At 39.2% G+C, this 18,844-nt stretch overlaps 1 protein-coding gene across 8 annotated transcripts in view; it reads left to right on the forward strand.

Annotated features, from left to right (window-relative positions):
- The window catches only part of TLE1 (TLE family member 1, transcriptional corepressor), a 124,365-nt gene that overhangs the window by 69,412 nt on the left and 36,109 nt on the right, over positions 1-18,844 (forward strand). For 5 of the 8 annotated variants that reach the window (XM_043964469.1, XM_043964484.1, XM_043964497.1 and 2 more), the window contains 5 exons: positions 9,272-9,388; positions 12,715-12,768; positions 13,385-13,537; positions 15,118-15,262; positions 16,690-16,880. In XM_043964469.1, the coding sequence (XP_043820404.1) occupies positions 9,272-9,388; positions 12,715-12,768; positions 13,385-13,537; positions 15,118-15,262; positions 16,690-16,880 (660 nt within the window). The remainder of the gene's footprint in view (positions 1-9,271; positions 9,389-12,714; positions 12,769-13,384; positions 13,538-15,117; positions 15,263-16,689; positions 16,881-18,844) is intronic. The other 3 variants (XM_043964475.1, XM_043964520.1, XM_043964513.1) reach the window with 1 other exon arrangement.

Here is an 18,844-nt window from a genome sequence, read left to right on the forward strand (position 1 = left end):
GTCTAAGGTGACAATCTAGTTTTTTCATATTGTTTGTGTGTTCTAATTTTTCAATATCCATGGCTAGCATAGAGAAAAGACAGAAAAGCTGTGTTTTGGGAGCTCAAGATCCTTTTAGTTTTTGTTTTAAATTCATTATTTCATAGTGGTCATTTTTGGGTATTTTTAATGTCATTAATATAGCTGTCTTTAGCTGCATTCAACAAAACTCTTCAGTATTTTCTTGTAGTCCGGTTTTTAGAAAGTATAGTCCTGAAATGTATGAGTCTGTTGTGTATGTGATGTATTTACACAAGTGGCTTGTGCTCTCATATAGCCCTACCCCTGTGATATGCCTCTGATATCTCCCTCTCAGTTACCTCTGATGCTCCCATTTGCCCGAGGGAACAAAAGGAGGAAGAGATGTTTAGCATTTTGTGCAATTCTTAATCTTATCCTAAATCAAGGAATCAACAGAAAAGAAGATGTGAAGATAAGTTATTTCATGGCTAATTCTTATTTTAAAAAAAAATCATGATGGAAAACACTTTAAGCTTAACTCCTAAAGGGGAAGGGAGCAAGCATTCATTTATTGTGGGGCTTTACAAATACACAAAAATAGAATGACAGAAAATAATTGAATTTTAGAGCTAGAAAGGGGTTTTAGCAATCATTACATCTAACCCCTTCAAGTTAGAGATTAGGGAATAGATTTAGAGAGGGTAGGTTACTTTGCCTGAGGTTGACTTTTTTTCCATTATATCATGCTGATTTTTTAAGTTTAGCTTTTTAATGTTTACACTCTTGTGTAAACTTGGCTCTCATAATACCCCTGTGAGAGGTAGGGTAGGTCGTGTTATCAGCGCAATGTTCCTAATAAAGAAGACTAACATTCAAGTAGAATTAAAAGCCCCTTTGTTTAGTGTGGGGGTGTGGGGGGGGAGTAGAACAAGATGTCCCCAAAATTTTAGTTCAGTAAGACTTGGGGCCCCCTGTGTATGCATACGAACACACAGAGGCAGAAGGCAGCAAAACTTTGTGAAAACTTTAGCACTAGTTAAGGGGACTGCATGTTCTATATCTTAGGTTGTTATTTATTACACTTGAAGAAGTGGTTTGTTTAATTACTACCTAGTGGCCTAAAAGAGTTGAAAGTTGTAGATAAATGATGAATTTCAGGGAACTTGTTACCAGGTCCTCCTGACTTCATACCAGCTCTCTGTATAGTATGCCATTCTGCCCCTACCCCACCCCTACTTTATAGAAATGAGGAAGCTGAAGTCAGGAGAGGTTACAGTGACTTTACCAGGGTCATGCAAATAGTAAGTGGCAGGTCCAGACTTTGAACTTAGGTACATAACCTCAAACCCTGTGTCCTTTTCCACTAGATCAGTCAATTATTATTGAGTTTGCCCAGTTTTCACAGCTTCTGCTCCATGATCATAGTAATATTTTTTCCATCTTGCAGGTTAGGAAAATAAGGGACTGGGAGGTTCAGTGAATTGTCCATGAAAACCTTAGGCCTTACTTTGCTTCTTAGACCATTATATCCTCGGTTGGAATAGGTTTTATTATGGTCTGCTGAACTTATGCTTGGGATAGAAGCATCGGGCCTAGAGTCAGGAAGACCTGAATTCAAATTTGAAGGCATACACTTATTAACTGTGACCCTGGGCAAGACACGTAACTGGGTTTGCTTCAGTTTCCTCATTTGTAAGAAGGAAAGGACAAACCACTCCCAGTATCTTTGGTAAGAAAACCCCAAATAGGATCATAAAGAGTTGGGCATGACTAAAATGAACAACAATGAATTCATACTTCACTGGGTGACTAGGAAAATGACAGCATCATTGTTTTTTAGCAAAATACTACAAAAGAATAAGGTTTTGAAATCATATGATGCTTACTATTATGTATAGCCCCACACTGTGGGTCATTTTGGGTATGCAAGGAGATAGCTAGGGATAGAAGGAGGGTGTTGACAAAGTCATGGAAAGACTGTTTACTTAAGATCCCTTATAACCTATTAAACTTTTGTTTCTTTTTCTTTTCATTTCATAGTATTAATTTCTGTGCATCACTCTGGTTAAGAGAGCCATATAAATTAGGAATATATTCTCATAACGTTGTATACCATGTGAGAGCAAGTGATACTTCTCCGTATTTTGAGGTTAAGCCTTTTAAATAGATGTATATCTTTTAGGCCCAGCCTTTGGTTAGCCAGGCTTTGAGGTGTGATGGAGCAGCTAAATGAACAGATTTGCCCTTTTGCCCTGTCTGCTGATAACTGAGGATTCAGCCTTAATGGATTAGAAAGTCAATCATGTAGTCTTTAAATGTGCAGCAAAATCTATGAATGACCAACTGCACTGGGGGAAAAAAAAGTGTAGCTTGTGGCAATTATTTAATTGGTGCCAGGTGTAGATAAAGAAGCCACACAGATGTGATGAGGTGCACTGTCACCTAATTGTTATAATGTTCAGTGTAAAGTTAATTGTCGATGTGTAGAGTGTGCTAGCAAATTAAGTTCCCACTGCCTGAGTATAACAGGATAAATGAGGTATCATGAGTTCCCAATCTGTACCTCTGACACAGATACTTTTCTTGTGGGTTGGAGAAAGTCCCCAAGGGTAATCAGCATGGCAGTAAAAAAAATCCATTTGAGTGATGTACATTATCTTCACATTAAGAAAACCTGCCCCAGCACTCTGTGTACCCATGAGTGAGTTTTCCTTTTATGTTCACCACTGATGGTTTCATGGTTTGGATTTGGTTGGCAGAAAAGTTGCTTTGAGGTCCCAGGATATTTGAAGGGTATAGAACAAACATTCTGTTAAGTGACAGAATGTAACGGTTCATTAAGTTTGCTTCTTTTTTTCTTCTTTTTTTTCCCCCTGGAGTTATTTACAAAAGCATTTTCATCCATATGGACAGGTATTAATGTTGAGTGGGAGAAAAGTAAAATACAAGGAATAAAATGTAAGGATCAACTTTGTAACTATTTTGATGTATCGTCTAGGATGGTGGTTTTAATATCGACATTTTTATGGTGGTTTTACTCAATATTCATTAATAAAAGACAGTTTTCAAAAAACTGAATCAAAAATAGCTTTTTGTCATTGGGTATTCTCCTCAGTCTTATTTAACATTTAAAAAATGGAAATGCATATATTTTCAGGAAAAAATTATTCAGTCAGAACACATGTAGACTTCTTTATGATGCTGCTCAATACATGTGGATTCCTGGACTGACAGACCTGTTGTATTCATTCCAAACTAGCTGGCCGGGGTCTGGCATACAGGTTGGAATCCACTGATTGAGATATTTTTCTGTTTTATATTTTAGTCAGCCAAGTAGCATCCCCACAATGTCTGTGAGACTGAAAGGATAACCAGGTTTATTGTTCTTTTAACTTAAGGCTTATTCCGACTCAGCCAGGTGTGCTCCTTGACATTTGTTAGGCTACTCAATTAAAGCTACATGACTTAAGTAGAATGATTATTTCTTATTACCTTTGGACCTCTATTTCCATTATATAACCAGAGAATCTATTGAACCCTTCAACCCACTACATTAAAACCTTTTCCTAATTGGTGAGCTGGAGAGTGCAGTACATTCAGGCAAGGGAGGAAGAGGACCTGGTATGCGTCTCCATAAAATTACGTTGCACAAATGGCTTTCAGAGTGCTCTGTAATGTATGGTACATTAGCCCATTTAAGATATTTTAAACATGCACTTATTCACACTGTGCCGTTTTCTAACTGGCACATTCCCCTTCAGATCCATCACATCTATGCCATTAGCATTAGCGAGGGGGTTGCTTTGCCCCCAAGTCCCCCACATTTGTTTATATTGTGTCACAAGTCGTCCACTTTCACAAATGCCATAGCGTCCTTGGCTTTTGACTTCTCTATGGCTGAAATGCTTCATAAGCCACAGGCTCACAAATAAGAAAATTCACTGCTATTGGAGCTTGGGCAATTTCATGTTTACTTAATAGTTAGCTCTTCTCATCAGTGGAACAAGCCCATATTTTCACCATTGTTCTTTCTAGCATTTTGCATGTGGTATGGGTGTGCATGAATACAAACAAGCCATGCCATTCTGGGTCACACTTAATATTGATTCAGCCCAATAATTTGTTTCCAGCTGTGGGACCAAGCAACATTTTGTGCCAGAAGTGTGTTAGGTTTGGGTTTAATTTCCTCCCTCATATCTTTTTTTAATTGAATTTTTCTTTCAATTAACAGGCACTTACTTTTCATTCTATATTCCCTTTTCCCCAACCAAAAAAATGAGGGTGAGGAGAAGAAACCTTTATGAGAAATATGGATAATTAGGAGAAACAGAATCCCATGTTGACCTTGCCCAAAAAATATGTTTCTTTTTGTATATTGAGTCTGTCACCTCTCTTTAAGGAGGTGGTCTGTCTTTCTTCACCATGAGTTCTCTCAGTTTTGGTTGGTTATCACAACTGATCTGAGTTTTAATATATTTCAGTCTTTTCATTTTCATAATGTTGTTATTGTATAAAACTTCTGGTTTTGCTCACTACATTTCATCAATTGATACAAGTCTTCCTAGGTTTCGCTGAAAATATCTCTTTCTCATTTCCTACAGAACAATAATATTCCATGACATTCGCATACCATAGTTTGTTCAGCCATTACTCCACTTGATTGATGGGGCATCCCCTTGGTTTCCAATTTTTTGCCATGATGAAAAGAACTACTATAATTATTTTTATATATATGGCTCTTTTCCCTCTTCTTTTGATCTTTTTTTAGGTCCAAGGATCTGTATATATAACTTAGTATGTGCTATTATAACTTGCAGGTTTATAGGAACCAAAAATGCTCAGATTGCTCAAGGGACAAGGACACACAATAGTTTGTTTTTGTTTTATTTTAAGGCAAACTTTATTTATTTTTGCAAAATAAAATAGCAGAGGAAGTATAATATAGTACAAAGAATACTGGATCTGGACTCAGAGAACCTGAGTTCAAATCCTAGTCCTACTACTTGTGTGACTTTCAACAAGTCAGTTCACTTCTCTTGGCCCTCAGTTTCCCACACTTGTAAAATGAGGGAATAGGGCAGCTGTAAGGGGCTAAAATTCTAGCTAGTCTGTCTAAAATATCTAATGAGTGGTCACCAATAAATTGTAAACTTTAGCAAGAGTTAGACTTTTAAGCATTTATTAAGGAGAATAAGAATTTGGTGAAGAGACAGAGAAAGGCCTAGATTCATCCATCTATCTCGGGGAGCTACAGTTCTCCTGCTCCACTCTCCAGGAGAGTCCTGGCAAAAAAGAGCAAGAGAACCAGCCTTCACCCCTTCTTCCTCCCACAAGCAAACATCACTTCCTGATGCCAAAGAAAATCCACATGGTTTGCCCTCAGGTGCCTTCTCCTCATGGGGGAGCTTTCCTACAGTAAGTCTCCAGCAGGTGGCATCATTCCAGTCGTTACATAGCTATGTGCTGGTCTTTGGGTCAGAAAAGCTTCACTTTGAATCCTGCCTCACAAATTTACTACTAGCTTTGTGATATCCAGGGCAAGTCACAGATGATGATAATAACCATTTCACAGATTGTTAGGAGGCTCAGATGAGGTAATATATGTAAAGTGCTTTGCAAACCTTAAGACTCAATATTAATGCTTATTATTATTCTATATATCTAGAGTATTTCAGGGGAAAAGCCTATTCATTTAATACTCAATTTTAGGTTCTTTCAAAATTACATGTAAAAAATCTCAAAGTGACGGTGACTATTCAGATGAAGACAAACTGGAAAGAGGGGAAAATGCACCTTATAAGTGTACAAGTGGTCTTCATTGATGTGATCTTTATTGTCAGGGTAATAAGTCTAGAGCTGGGAGGGATATCGGAGGCTGTTGAGTCAAACCAACTCTTTTTCCAGAGGAGAAAAATTAGAACCAGGGAGATTGTGAACTTTCTTTAGGGTCAGTACAAGTGACACAATTAAGCATCCAAGGATAAAGTTGAATATAAATCCTCTGTCTCCAGAGTCTGTGATTCTTTCCTTTATTTATTTATTTTTATTTACATTGATTTATTTAATTATTTGCTTGTTTGGTAAGCTGAATTGTCTAGTGTTCACTTTGGGTTTCTAAGGGCAGTAGATAGTGAGTGGAAGGTCCTTCATCCCCAATTAAATCTCTTGTATCAGAAACCATGAAACCAGAGGCAAAATAAAATTGAGGAAATACAGAGGAACGAAGGACAGAATGAACTCAGTTTTCTTACATTTACTTGTAGATGGGACATCCCTAGGAATATGGGCTGTTCTGGCTATCATTCTTTTGGCAAAAACTTGTTAGCCACCATGGTGCTATAAATTTGAGTACTCCCAACCAGGAATCCGCAGCCCAGCGTTTTGTTTTGTTTTGTTTTGTTTTGTTTTGTTTTGTTCTGTGAGGCAATTGGGGTTAAGTGACTTGCCCAGGATCACACAGTTAGCAAGTGCCAAGTGTCTGAGAACAGATTTGAACTCAGGTCCTCCTGAATCCAGGGCCAGTGCTCTATCACTGCACCACCTAGCTGCCTGGGCCCAACATTTTAAAGCCTATCTCAGACCTTAAATCAAATCTACAAACATTTACTAAGCACTTCCGATGTGCTAGGTACTGTACTAAGACCCCAAGGCCAATTAACTGTGGCTTCATTTGACTTATGGTGAGATTTTATGATTGTGATCTTTTAGATAGTTGAAAATGGCCAATTTGGAGATGGTTGGGCAGGTTAATTAGCCCAGCTCTAATTCAAAGAAAGGAGCATTAAGTTTTTGTATTAGTAAGGTGTTCAACAAAGACCTGTTGTAGTGGGAAACTATTATTTGGGTCTTTTCTCCCCTCTGCCTTCTTGTTACTCAGAGCCAAGTTCCTAAATTCTGAATCACTCACAAATGTATCTAGTAGGTTCCGCTGTTGTATTAATTGTGCCTATTAGAGAAACTTAATCTTAGGAGTCTAAAGTAATGATTTCCCACAAATCTACCTCATCACCTAGTGAAGAGGAGCATTGACATATTGTAATTAAGCAGCCTGCTTAAAGCCAGCTTTGCATATTGAACTAACATTTGATTATTCCCACCTTTCCTCCTTCCTCCCCACAGCCCTTTCCCCTTCTCTCCTCTGCCCCCCTCCCCCCCCCCCCCCAGCTCTTGGGGCGGGGATCTGACCAACAGACCAGTTATTTTCCAGCACACGTTTTATCAAGGTAATTAGTTCAATGATCCAACAAGTCTACCTTTCAGCCACAAGATGCTGTGGTGAAGACATTACTTTGAGTTTCTTTATACTGAAGTGTATGGGGCTCCTTCTCCCCTATGCTTTTATGTAAGCCTCCTGGCATTTGTTTAGCTTGAGCAGTCATGAATAAAAGAGCTTGGAAGCCAGCTTTCAAATACAGCCCCTGAAGTAGGCCAAAGAGGATTCTGATTCCCTTCAGTTCCCTGTTTTCTTCCTCCTCCTCCTCCTCCTTCTGCTGCCTTGAGGACTAGAAAGCTTCCATGGTGGCTTCTTTATGGTTTTATTTTATTTTATTTTATTTTATTTTGGGGGGGGGGTCATTGAGAGCCCAACTAACTGGATGCTATGAGTCCCCACCCCCTCCTCTACTTTGTGTTCTGGTATGCTGCTAGATGGTGCAGTGAGTGGATAGAGTGTTTGACCTGAAGTCAGAAAGATTCATTTTCTGGAGTTCAAATCAGATACTCACTAGCTGTGTGACCCTGGGCAAATCACTTAACCGTGTCGGCCTCAGTATCTTCATCTGTAAAATGAGCTGGAGAAAGAAATGTCTAATCACTCCCGGCCAAGTAGACCCCAAATGGAGTCTCTGAGAGACAAACTACAACAACAGAAGGAATGAATATTCATGGATTTTTAAATGCACCATATTTTTAATTTTTTTTATTTTAGTGAGGCAATTGAGGTTAAGCGACTTGCCCAGGGTCACACAGCTAGTAAATGTTAAGTGTCTGAGGCCGGATTTGAACTCAGGTCCTTCTGACTCCAGGGCCGGTGTTCTATCCATTGAGCCACCTAGCTGCCCCTCTAAATGCACTATAAAATATTTGCCTTCAGCACCTATCTTTGGAAGCCAAAACCTTCCAATCTAAAGCTTGTTTTTGAAGCGGCTAAGGAAAGTCATGCAAATGTAGATTGGCCCCTTACTTCCCTTCTCTTAATTCTCTGGCCCTCTTTTAGAAAAGGGTTGGGGGGCGGGGTAGTTTTGTGAAAGAACTGCTCTGCTCTCATCCCCCACCCTTTCAGCTTTGTAAATGCCCTGAACACATCACTGAACAAATTGCCCCCTTGCATATGCTAATCCTGCACTTTAAAAGAACTCTTTGTAACCAGTTGTAATGCTTTAGCCTGAGGGGAGATAGGGATTGAAGGCATATGGAATCAGGGTGTGTGACCCCAAAATATCTAAAATGCCTGTTTTCTTTGAGTCAACAGTTTGTACTTAGCATATCTGAATGAAAGGAGGCTGTGTAATTTGTGGAAAAGATTAATCTTTGCTCTTGTCTTTTGTCCTGGGGAGGCTGGCCTCCTTAAGATTTCACTGTGACAGAACCACTTTTGGGGGTGGTTGTTGTTCTTAAATTCCAGAGCTATTGGTGAGTTGAACATTAAAGGTGGAAATGCCAAATCTCATTTCCAGCAATAAATTGGAAGGAATTCAATTGGGCTCCTTCATAATTGTGGTGGGAAATGTGATTTGTCTTTTAGGAAACTAAATTGTTAGCCACACCCATTTCCTTTTGAAGAGTTTTCAGTGTCATTCTGGCAACCCTTGTGTTCATCAAAATGCCTAAGAAGGCTGTGTCTTCCAAGTTTTACTTCATTTGCTTTTTTTCCCCCTTTTTTATTCCTAACTAGGAAATCACTAAAAATATACCTCTGAAAGGTATTTTTATGAATAAGTTTTGAGTTTTTTCTCTCTAACAATGATTTGAGTTGAATAGGAAGCTGAGTGGTAAGGTGCAAAGTCAACCAGCTGAATTGCTTGATTTGGGTAAAGCCAAGGTCTCCTTTCTAAAATGTATGAACCTCTTTAAATATTTGCTTTGAAAGTCTTTTGATGATGACTTGAAGTAAATGGAATAAAACTGTGTTAGGTATTACATTTCCAAAGCATCTGTCATGTACCATTTTGAAGTTCACAAAGTACAAAGAGTTCCAGAAAAAGAAAGTTTCGATTGACCTGTGTTTTTTGTTTTGTTTGTTTTTCTTTTGTTTTTCTTTTTGTCTTGGCAGAGTAATTCTCTCTTGGTACCAGATAGCCTAAGAGGAACAGATAAACGTAGAAATGGGCCTGAATATTCCAGTGATATCAAAAAAAGAAAGGTGGATGATAAAGACTCCAGTCACTATGTAAGTAAATAATCCATGACGGGGTGCTCTGTTTATTTGGGTAGTTAGGTGCCAAGTGAAAGAGCTGTGTAGGAGAGGGCCTGTGAGGGATTAGCAACCCCCCCTGTTTACCAAACACTCTGGAGGAGGAATTGATCATTGTACCTTAGAATATTTACTCTTAAAACCTACACACCACCTGTCTCAACAAACGAATGCTATACTTTATCAACCCTCAGGTTTAGAGGTGTACAAGGACCAACACGAAAATTCAGTATCAAGAAAAAACAGCATTTTCATTTGATATTGAAAAACAACAACAAACAAACATGTCCCTCAGTATTAAACAGGCCCATTTAGACCATTTGGGAATTATAATGGAGTTGGGTAAAGGACTAAACCGCCTGACCTTTATGGTTCAGTGATATTATAGACCATTTGAACTAGAAGGGATCTTTGAGACTATCCAGTATAGCCTAGTGGGGTCAAATTCAAATAGAAATGTATTCCTGTGGGTGGCAAATTAACATTATCTTTGTTGTATTTTTATTTATCTTGTTAAACATTTCCCAGTTACATTTTAATTGGGTTTGACCATCCTCAGGAATTTTGCTGGCTGTTAGTGAGTTTGACACCTCCAGGAAAGTAGGCCTGGAGTCATCCAAGGCCTGAGTTCAAATTCAGCCTCAGATACTTAACATAGCAAATCACTTAACTTCTGTTTGCCTCTGATTCCTCAACTGTAAAAGGGGGAGAATGGTGCCAACCTTGTTGGGTTGTTGTGAGGATCACATGAAATAGTTTGGGGAAAGTACTTAGCACAGTCCTTGGCACATAGTAGGTGCTATATAAATGTTTATTTCTTCCCTCCCTCCCTCCCCGGCTCTGCCACTTATTACCAGTGTCACCCTACTGAAACTCCCTGAGCCCACGGTTTCTTCATCTTGGTTTGAGTCAATGACTCTGAGGCAGCCCTAGATAGTGGTTCTTCCTTAGCTGAATAGGTTGAGGTTTTGGAGGATGTCAGGGTTTTGGAACCTTGCTTTCATCCTGACCCCTCCCCTCCTCCAGCTAGGGGATCTCCTGATTCTTAACCCTCCCATTATTTTCACTAAACTATATCTATATGAGGAAGGACAACCATGGTTTTGAAGCTTCCACTGACAATAGAATGGTGGGGTTGCTTTGATAATGACAAAGGAATGGCAAAGGAATGGAGTTCATTTCAGACTGTTGTATTTACTGTAGATGTGACCTTAGGCAAGTCTCTTAACCTCCTTGGCCTCATTTCCTCATGGTAATTTGAGGAAGTTGAAATTAGATCATCTCTGAGGGCCTTTGTATGTGATCCTTTGATCACCGGGTCATTTGTGGCTCATGCAATGAGAAAGTTGGGCATATTCCCTAATGTAGTGAATCTTACTGCCCCATAGAGAGATTATTTTTTTGCTGTGTAGGATATAATGCAAAAATTAGATCCTCTTTCATTTTAGCTCCTACCTGCTTTTCCTCTTATTTCTTATTATTCCCCTGCCCAAGAGCTCCTGAAGTTGCCCCCACAATGGTCTGTTAGTTGTTCCCTGGTCCCAGCCTCAGCACAGGTGATCTGGAATGAATACCTTCTTCACCACTGCTTCTTAGAATCTTTTGCTTCCTTTAAAGTCCAGCTCAGGTGTGCTGCCGCTCCTCCTTCCCCAATCATCTCAGTTTTTAGTGCTTACTTCTCTTGAAATTGCTTTCTATATACATTGACTGTGTTAATTTACATGTGTATGAACTGTGTCTCTTGTAAAATATAAACTCCTTGAGGCCAGGGACTGTTTTTTTCTTTTAGATTCTCCACTGTTTTTGTACATAGTAAGTGCTCAATAAATATATGTTGAATTGCTGATAAAAGCATTGCTGCTTGTTGCCCACGTTCCCCTCCTAAAAAGTAAAGTGAAAAAAAAAATTTTTTAATAGCAATGTAGATTGACTTTAAGGGAAATTTAAACATAAGGCAGCTTCCTTATCTTGGCTTATAAAGTCAATTCCAAACAGTTACCAGGTTTGTGCTTACTTTTTTGGTTAAGTAGGGAGTGAAACAAAGTACGGTGACTTTACCCCTTAATGGAGGATTATTTACAAATGGCTGTCTTATTTCCTATAGAATAAAATACTAACCCTGTAGCCTGGTATTTTAAGGCCCTCCAGTTAGTCATCACTTATTTATTAAACTTACTGTATGCCGGTCATTAAAGATTAGGGATATTAAAAAGGGCAAACAAATAATACTTGCTCCCAAGGAATCTGTGTTCTAATGGAGAAAACACTATATAAAGAAATGGTGCTCAAGGGTAAGTGAAGGCAATCTGAAAGGGGGTGGGGGAGGGGAGGCAAGGCAAGGCACTGGAAAGGCCTCTTGTAGGTGAGATTTCAGCTAACCCCTGAAGGAAATTAGGCAGGCATATCAATTAGAAGGTAATTAGAAGGGTAATACTGGCAAAAAGTGATGAGAAAAATTGTGGTAGTATTATTGCAGGGAAGGAACAGTAAACGGAAGCTGTCATGAAAGTAGAAATGATAATATTTGACAATAAATTGGCTATGTGGGCAAAGGGTGAGGATGATAACAACATTACAGGGTTGGGTGACTGCAATTGTGTTGGTTTTCTTGATAGGAAAATTAGGAAAGGGGTGGGGGATTTGGGAGGAAAGATAGCATCTTCAGTCTACCTTTCCAGCCTCATTCCGTGCCTCTCTTTCCTATATTCTGTGTTCAAACCAAATTATACTCTTTATTCCTCCCTGAACTTGTTCTGCACCCCATTTTCCATTCATACAGTCCTGCCTACAAGTCTGAAATCCATTTTCTTCCATATTTTTTGTTATTCTTTTTTCAAATCTGAAACTTTCCCTAATGCTCCCCCCCAAAGACATTTCTCTTGCCTTCAGGCTGTCCCAGAACCCTTCTTTGCCCCATCCAGTTCTTGTTTTGTACTCGATTTTCTGTATATGTTGTATTTTTCTCTTCTTCCCCCATCCCCATTTTGTTTCCAAACTAGGACAGATTATGTTTTTCGTCTTGTATATCTCCAATACCTAGCACAGTAATAGTATATGCTTCATAAATGTTGGCTAAATCTAACTCCTGATGTGGTATCCAATAAAGCCTTTGATATCCTTTTTAAAATTAAAAAAAGAGAAAGAAAAGGAAAATGCCTTGATTATATTACAATATACATATTTTAGCTTACAAAAAGGAGATTGTGACTTCAGTAATACACCTCTGGTAATGCAGATTAAAGTATAGATTTGACTACCTTTGGCACTCTATTAACTAGTACTATTTTAAAATAATTTTTTAGGACAGTGATGGTGATAAAAGTGATGACAACTTAGTTGTGGATGTGTCCAATGAGGTAATTATTCTGTCGATCTGTGTAATCAAAAATGTCTTGAGATCTGAATAAATATGCTTGATAAGTCCCCCAAATAAATTAAACAAAGGTGCTTTCTATCATTATTACTTAGTAAGAAGAAAAAAAACCTCATTGCTTTGTCATGGATAAGTTGATAACTTATATATATATATATATATATACACACACACACACACACACACATATGTGTGTGTGTGTGTGTGTGTATAAACTTAATGTGTGACTTTTTAAGTCTGGTTTGTAGTATTTTTCTTTTCTAGCCTTTAACCCATTTTTTTTCTCCCTCCCACCACTACCTTCTAATAACACACAAAGAGTACTTGTGTATAAGAGGGGAAGGCAAAGCACCTGACTTTTTGTCTGCCTAGGAATGACTGGGAGCTTGGTTGTAATCACTTGTTGTTTTTAGTTCTAATACATATACCTTTGTTTACCTTTTTTTAATGTATATACCCTAGTTCAAAAAGTTTACCATTTGTCAAATCTGGTCACTCTTTCCCCATGGGTCTAGGGAATTAATTTGGTTGTGGGTAGCATTGGTTAAAAGTGTTATAGATCAGCTAAATATTTGAAAATTTTGGTTATTTTTATGGAGGATCCCTCATCTCCACGGGCAAGCCCTGCACATTCACCCCGGGAGAATGGTATTGACAAAAACCGCCTGCTGAAAAAAGATGCCTCGAGCAGCCCAGCATCCACAGCATCCTCAGGAAGTTCTGCTTCCTTGAAATCCAAAGAAATGAGTTTGGTAAGTTTTATAAACCACCTTAGGCCTCCATGGAGGGGATTCAGTCCTCTCCCCCCTACCACCCCATAAGATCTCTTATCAAAAAAACATTGACTGGCAGAGAGTTTTCCAGAATAGGTTCTAAATGTTGAAACTTGAGCCCTACTTATCTTCTTCTTACCAACCTAACTTGGTATAGAACTGTATTTTGGGGGCCCTATGCCAATTCCTCAAGAGAGTACCTTTACCTTTCAGTAACTTATTATGTGCACTTAACTTTTTTCTATATATCAAGGTTATTTTTTGTACTACATTTTTATATTTGATGTTCTGCTTATCATATGGTATAAAATTTCAAAGACAAACTATACAAGTTTAAAAAGCACCCTTTTCTCTAAGCTTTAGCTCTAGGTCTGTTTCCTCCAGGAATAGGTAACTAGAAAAGCTGCTTAAGTCTGGGTCTGGGCCCTCAGCTGGAATCCATTTATGAACATCTAGATGCCCTGTGGGTTCCAGTACAGGGCTACATCTGAGCTATATGCTTTAACACATTAAAACACATTACATTACATATTCTTTAATCAGGATGATCATGGGATCATAAATCTAGACTTGGAAGAGACCTAAGATCCAGAGACTATTGTTGGCCACCTGTGTAACCTTGGGCAAATTGCTTAATTGGGGGGGGGGGTGTTCTCATCATGCTCATCTATAAAATGAGAGGGTTGGACTCTATGACCACTGAGATCCTTTGCAGCTCTAGATTTGTCATTCTGTGGACCCCCTTATCTTAACAGACAAGGAAATTAAACCATCAGGGGTTTAACTGATTTGCCTAGGGTCATACAAGTAGAAGTAATAAGGTAGGATTCAAATTTGGTCCTGCTATTCCATGTTCACCACAGTTCCCTCTATAAGCCCCTGGCATTTGAAGTGGTCCTTTTGCAGCTTTCTAGAAGCTGATAGCCCCACAGCTTTCCAACCATTGGTTTTACCCTTGCTGTTACTAACAAGTGAGAAGGGGTGCCTTGCTTTATTTATTTTTTTTTTTAGTGAGACAATTGGGGTTAAGTGACTTGCCCAGGGTCACACAGCTAGTAAGTGTTAATCTGAGGCCAGATTTGAACTCAGGTCCTCCTGACTCCAGGGCCAGTGCTCTATCCACTGCACTACCTAGCTGCCCCAGGTGCCTTGCTTCTTAAAAGGGACCTGGGGCTTAGTTTCAAAAAGTATGTATGGGCTGCTGGGAACTTCTCCCTTTATGGCCCCTGATCTTCATATCTTCATTCTAACTTGTTGTTAATTGAGATGTCAGTGATTCAGGGAACATAGACTTGAAGAAAAATACTGATAAAAAAAATCTGCGGAGGAAGAAGTGTGATCATGTTCTGCTTTTCTAGCTTGAATTTTAATTCTGGCAGGAAGAGGAAAGGTCAACATTTCTCGCTCACAAGTTAATGCTGTCAACATTGTGTGGATTTATGAAAATTGGCCGAGGGACTAGCTAGTAGGTGCCCAGTGTCCCAGCTGCTGTTGTGATAAATTGTGTAATATGGCTTGGATTAAAAATAATACTCATTTAATTTGTTTAATGATACCAGCATGAAAAAGCCAGCACGCCCGTTCTGAAATCCAGCACACCAACTCCTCGAAGCGATGTGCCAACCCCGGGCACCAGCGCAACTCCAGGACTTCGTCCAGGCCTCGGCAAACCTCCAACAATGGACCCCCTTGTTAACCAAGCTGGTAGAACACATTGCCTCTGTTTTGTTGGGGGTTTTTTTCTGTTTTCTTTTCTGTGCTTGATGAGTCTTCTTTTAATCTTATTGTGATGTCATTTCTCCATGAATATTAAATGTGCTCATTGCCACTCTCCCTCATATCACTGAGAAGCCATGATAAGAAACAGCTGTTCTCTCTTGGTTCTCAGCAGCTGCACCCTTTTCTGCCTCAGACTGTTTACATTCGACTCTTATTTTATTTCCAAATAATCCAAATGGTAGAAGCTTCAATAAAGTTTCTGATAATTATTCTGAATGTAAGCTCCTTACCAATCTATTATTGTGTGTCTGAGTTAGTTAATATTTGCTGAGGCAACTTGGCATGTTCAGCTCGAGTGTGCCTACTGCCTCTTTTAGTTGGTTAGTTTTCTGGAGGTATGTCCCTCAGGAGGTAGTGTTCTCTCCTTCAGAGGAAGTGAAGGATATTTGAACTTCAAAGCTGGCCTATGAATAAACTTATAACTCTCAACTTTATCATCCTCATTGGGAAAAGAAACAGCTTGGACACAGAAGAGAATAAACACCAGGATAATCACTTCTAAAACCCTTCTTTAGTTTACACAGAACCAGGGTTGACATTTCATTTGTATGGAAAGTTGGAACAGGGGAAAAGGTTAGATTTTACCAAGAAAATACTCCTCTGCACTGAGGTCAAGTAAATACTTTTATTTCTGTAACACAAATTGCCTATCTGCAAAATGGGCATATAACTAATATTTGATCCTTCCTAGTCAGCAGGTATTTTGTCTAGACCAGGAGTTCTTCATCTGAGGTCTGTGAACATTTGATTTTATTTTTAATATTTCTATAGCTGCACATCAGTATAATTGGTTTTCTTTGTAATTCTATGTATATTATTTTATACATTTAAAAACATTGTCAGAAGGCTTCCCCAACCTGCTAAAGGGCAGGGGAGACCAAGGTGAGGGTTAAGAAGTCTTGGTCTAGACAGATGGCAGGTAGGCAGTGTGTTAAAGTGACAGAGATCTGTTCTTAGAAATTGGGTTCAATTTCTGCCTCAGATACTATGTGATTATGAGAAAGTTAACCTCTTTGTACCCCTTGCTACTGTTTATGACTATAAATTACAAACAGATTGATGTGCATCAGTGGAGGGAGTTTCCATACTTTTCAATTAAAATAATATCCCTTCCCCCCTGTATCCCACTCTGATAGAATGAAAAATATTTATGAAAGTGCTTTATATGGTGCCTGTCCTTTCATTCTACTTAATTTTGAGCCTCAAGGAAAAAAGGACTCTGTGTGCTTTCCAAGATGACATTCTTTGTCTTCCTTCCCCTATCTGTCATGTATATGGAAAAAGTGATAATGCTATTAGAGGTTACATTCCATTTGGAACATCAAGTTACCACAGTGTTTGTTCCTTTCCAGCAGCTGGTTTGAGGACACCTCTGGCAGTACCTGGCCCATACCCCGCTCCATTTGGAATGGTCCCCCACGCTGGTATGAATGGAGAGTTGACCAGCCCTGGAGCAGCTTATGCAAGTTTACACAACATGTCTCCCCAGATGAGTGCTGCCGCAGCTGCAGCTGCCGTGGTGGCCTACGGACGCTCCCCAATGGTAGGCCACACACTGCTTCCATCTCAGTGGGATGGGTTTTGGTTCAGTGAGAAATGCTGCATGCTTCATTTAGCCCTGTCAAACTCCTGGGCTCGAGGAACACCAGGGGCTGACTGCTTCCTTGTGTGTCTTACTTTGCTACATGGTCAAGAATAGCAAAAGCCCACACCTCAAAAACAAAGAGTCTCAGTGTATTTACATACGTTTTCCTTTCTGTCGGCCTTTATCAGTGATACGGTTCATTAATAAATGCCAAACTGTTTTTGTAGATGAAAAAAGGTAGTATTAGGAAGCTACAAGAGACTGTAGTGGCTGGAGACATCTGGTTTTCCTCCACCACAGTAGAGAGAGAGAGAGAGAGAGGGTGTGTGTGTGTGTGTGTGTGTGTGTGTGTGTGTGTGTGTGTGTGTTTGTTTTAAGACAGCTTAAATGAAAGTTCACATAAGGCTTTTCATTCAGTTTTTCCTAAGTTGGAAAAGAAAATAATCGTCGTAACTCTTAATAAACGTTCTGGATATTCAGTCAGAAGACCCTGGCTTCAAACCTTGACTTTGCTACTTAACTTGTGTGTCCTTAGGAAAGTCATTTATTTCCCTGGGCTTCAGTTCCTTATCTTTAAAATGAGGGGTTGGTGGGCAGCTAGGTGGCGCAGTGGATAAAGCAACAGCCCTGGATTCAGGAGGAACTGAGTTCGAATTCGGCCTCAGATACTTGACACTTATAGCTGTGTGACCCTGGGCAAGTCACTTAACCCTCATTTCCCTGCAAAAAAAAAGAACAAAATGAGGGGTTGGATCAGATGGCTGCTAAGGTACCTTGCAGTTTTAGCCTATGCCCATTAAAAAAAAATTATACTTCAAGCTGAGTTGTGTAGAATGTGTGTGGAAGGTGTCCTGAGGCCTTTTTGATTAAAACCTTTTAAGAACTGAATGCCTAAGGATGTATATAGTCTTTCTAGAGGAGGACAGGAAATCTCCATACTACTTCCTTCATACTTTGGAGAGTATGTGCCTGTCTGTGTCTGTCTGTCTGTCTGTCTCTCTTTCTCTCTCTGGAAGATTGGAAAGCAGATTGGATCACATTAGTGAAAGGAAAGGGAATTTGTGTATGTAGTACTTACTGACTCATCTTTCCCTGCTTCCCTGCAGATGAAACACTTGATTGTAATTTGATAGTATTATTAAAGTAAATTTGTATTACATGGGTACAGTCTGGTAATGGTTGGGAATGTTGGCCCAGGGAACATGTTTGGCAGCCTGGGGAATGTAGCCAGGGATTAAAAATTGACCATAAATAATGCACAAAGTAGATGATCTATCAGATGTTAATTTGCACTTGAGTTGGACATTTTGTGGGCTCTATTATAGGGTTTGGGTCCATCTATTTGTTCATATCATGTGGGTGGGGTAGGTAAATGGAGCATTGTGAACTCTCAAAGAATGGCAGGGTTTTTTGTTTTTGTTTTTGTTTTTTCTTCAAAATAACTGTGTTGCCTGTGGTGTTTGGGCAATTATATTGCCTCTGTGGGTGGATTTGTTAAAAAAAAAAAACACTTAAGAAATGCCAGTATTCTCTGGCATACTTTTTGAGTGGGCTAGGGGAAAAAAAAAAATCTTGGGCAAGTATCAGCAAATGTTGTCCTGTTTTGTACTCTGCATGTAGTGGGCTCTGGAATCAGGCATACCTGAGTTCAAATTTATCCTCAGACCCTTATTAGGTATGCAAACCTGGGCAAAGCACTTAACTCTGCCTCAGTTTCCTCAACTTTAAGATGGGGATAATAATAGCACCTATATCCTAGGAATTTGTGAGGATCAAATGAGATCTTTGCAAAGTACTTAGCACAATGCCTGGCACATAATAGGTACTTAAGAAATGTATGTTTCCTTTCTTCTTTTCTTTAAAAAAATATAAAGGTTGTCAAAATGATTATTTTGTCACTTGCTATATCTATTTCTTCCCTA

This window comes from Dromiciops gliroides, chromosome 1 (genome assembly GCF_019393635.1).
Source record: "Dromiciops gliroides isolate mDroGli1 chromosome 1, mDroGli1.pri, whole genome shotgun sequence".
NCBI lineage: Eukaryota > Metazoa > Chordata > Mammalia > Microbiotheria > Microbiotheriidae > Dromiciops > Dromiciops gliroides.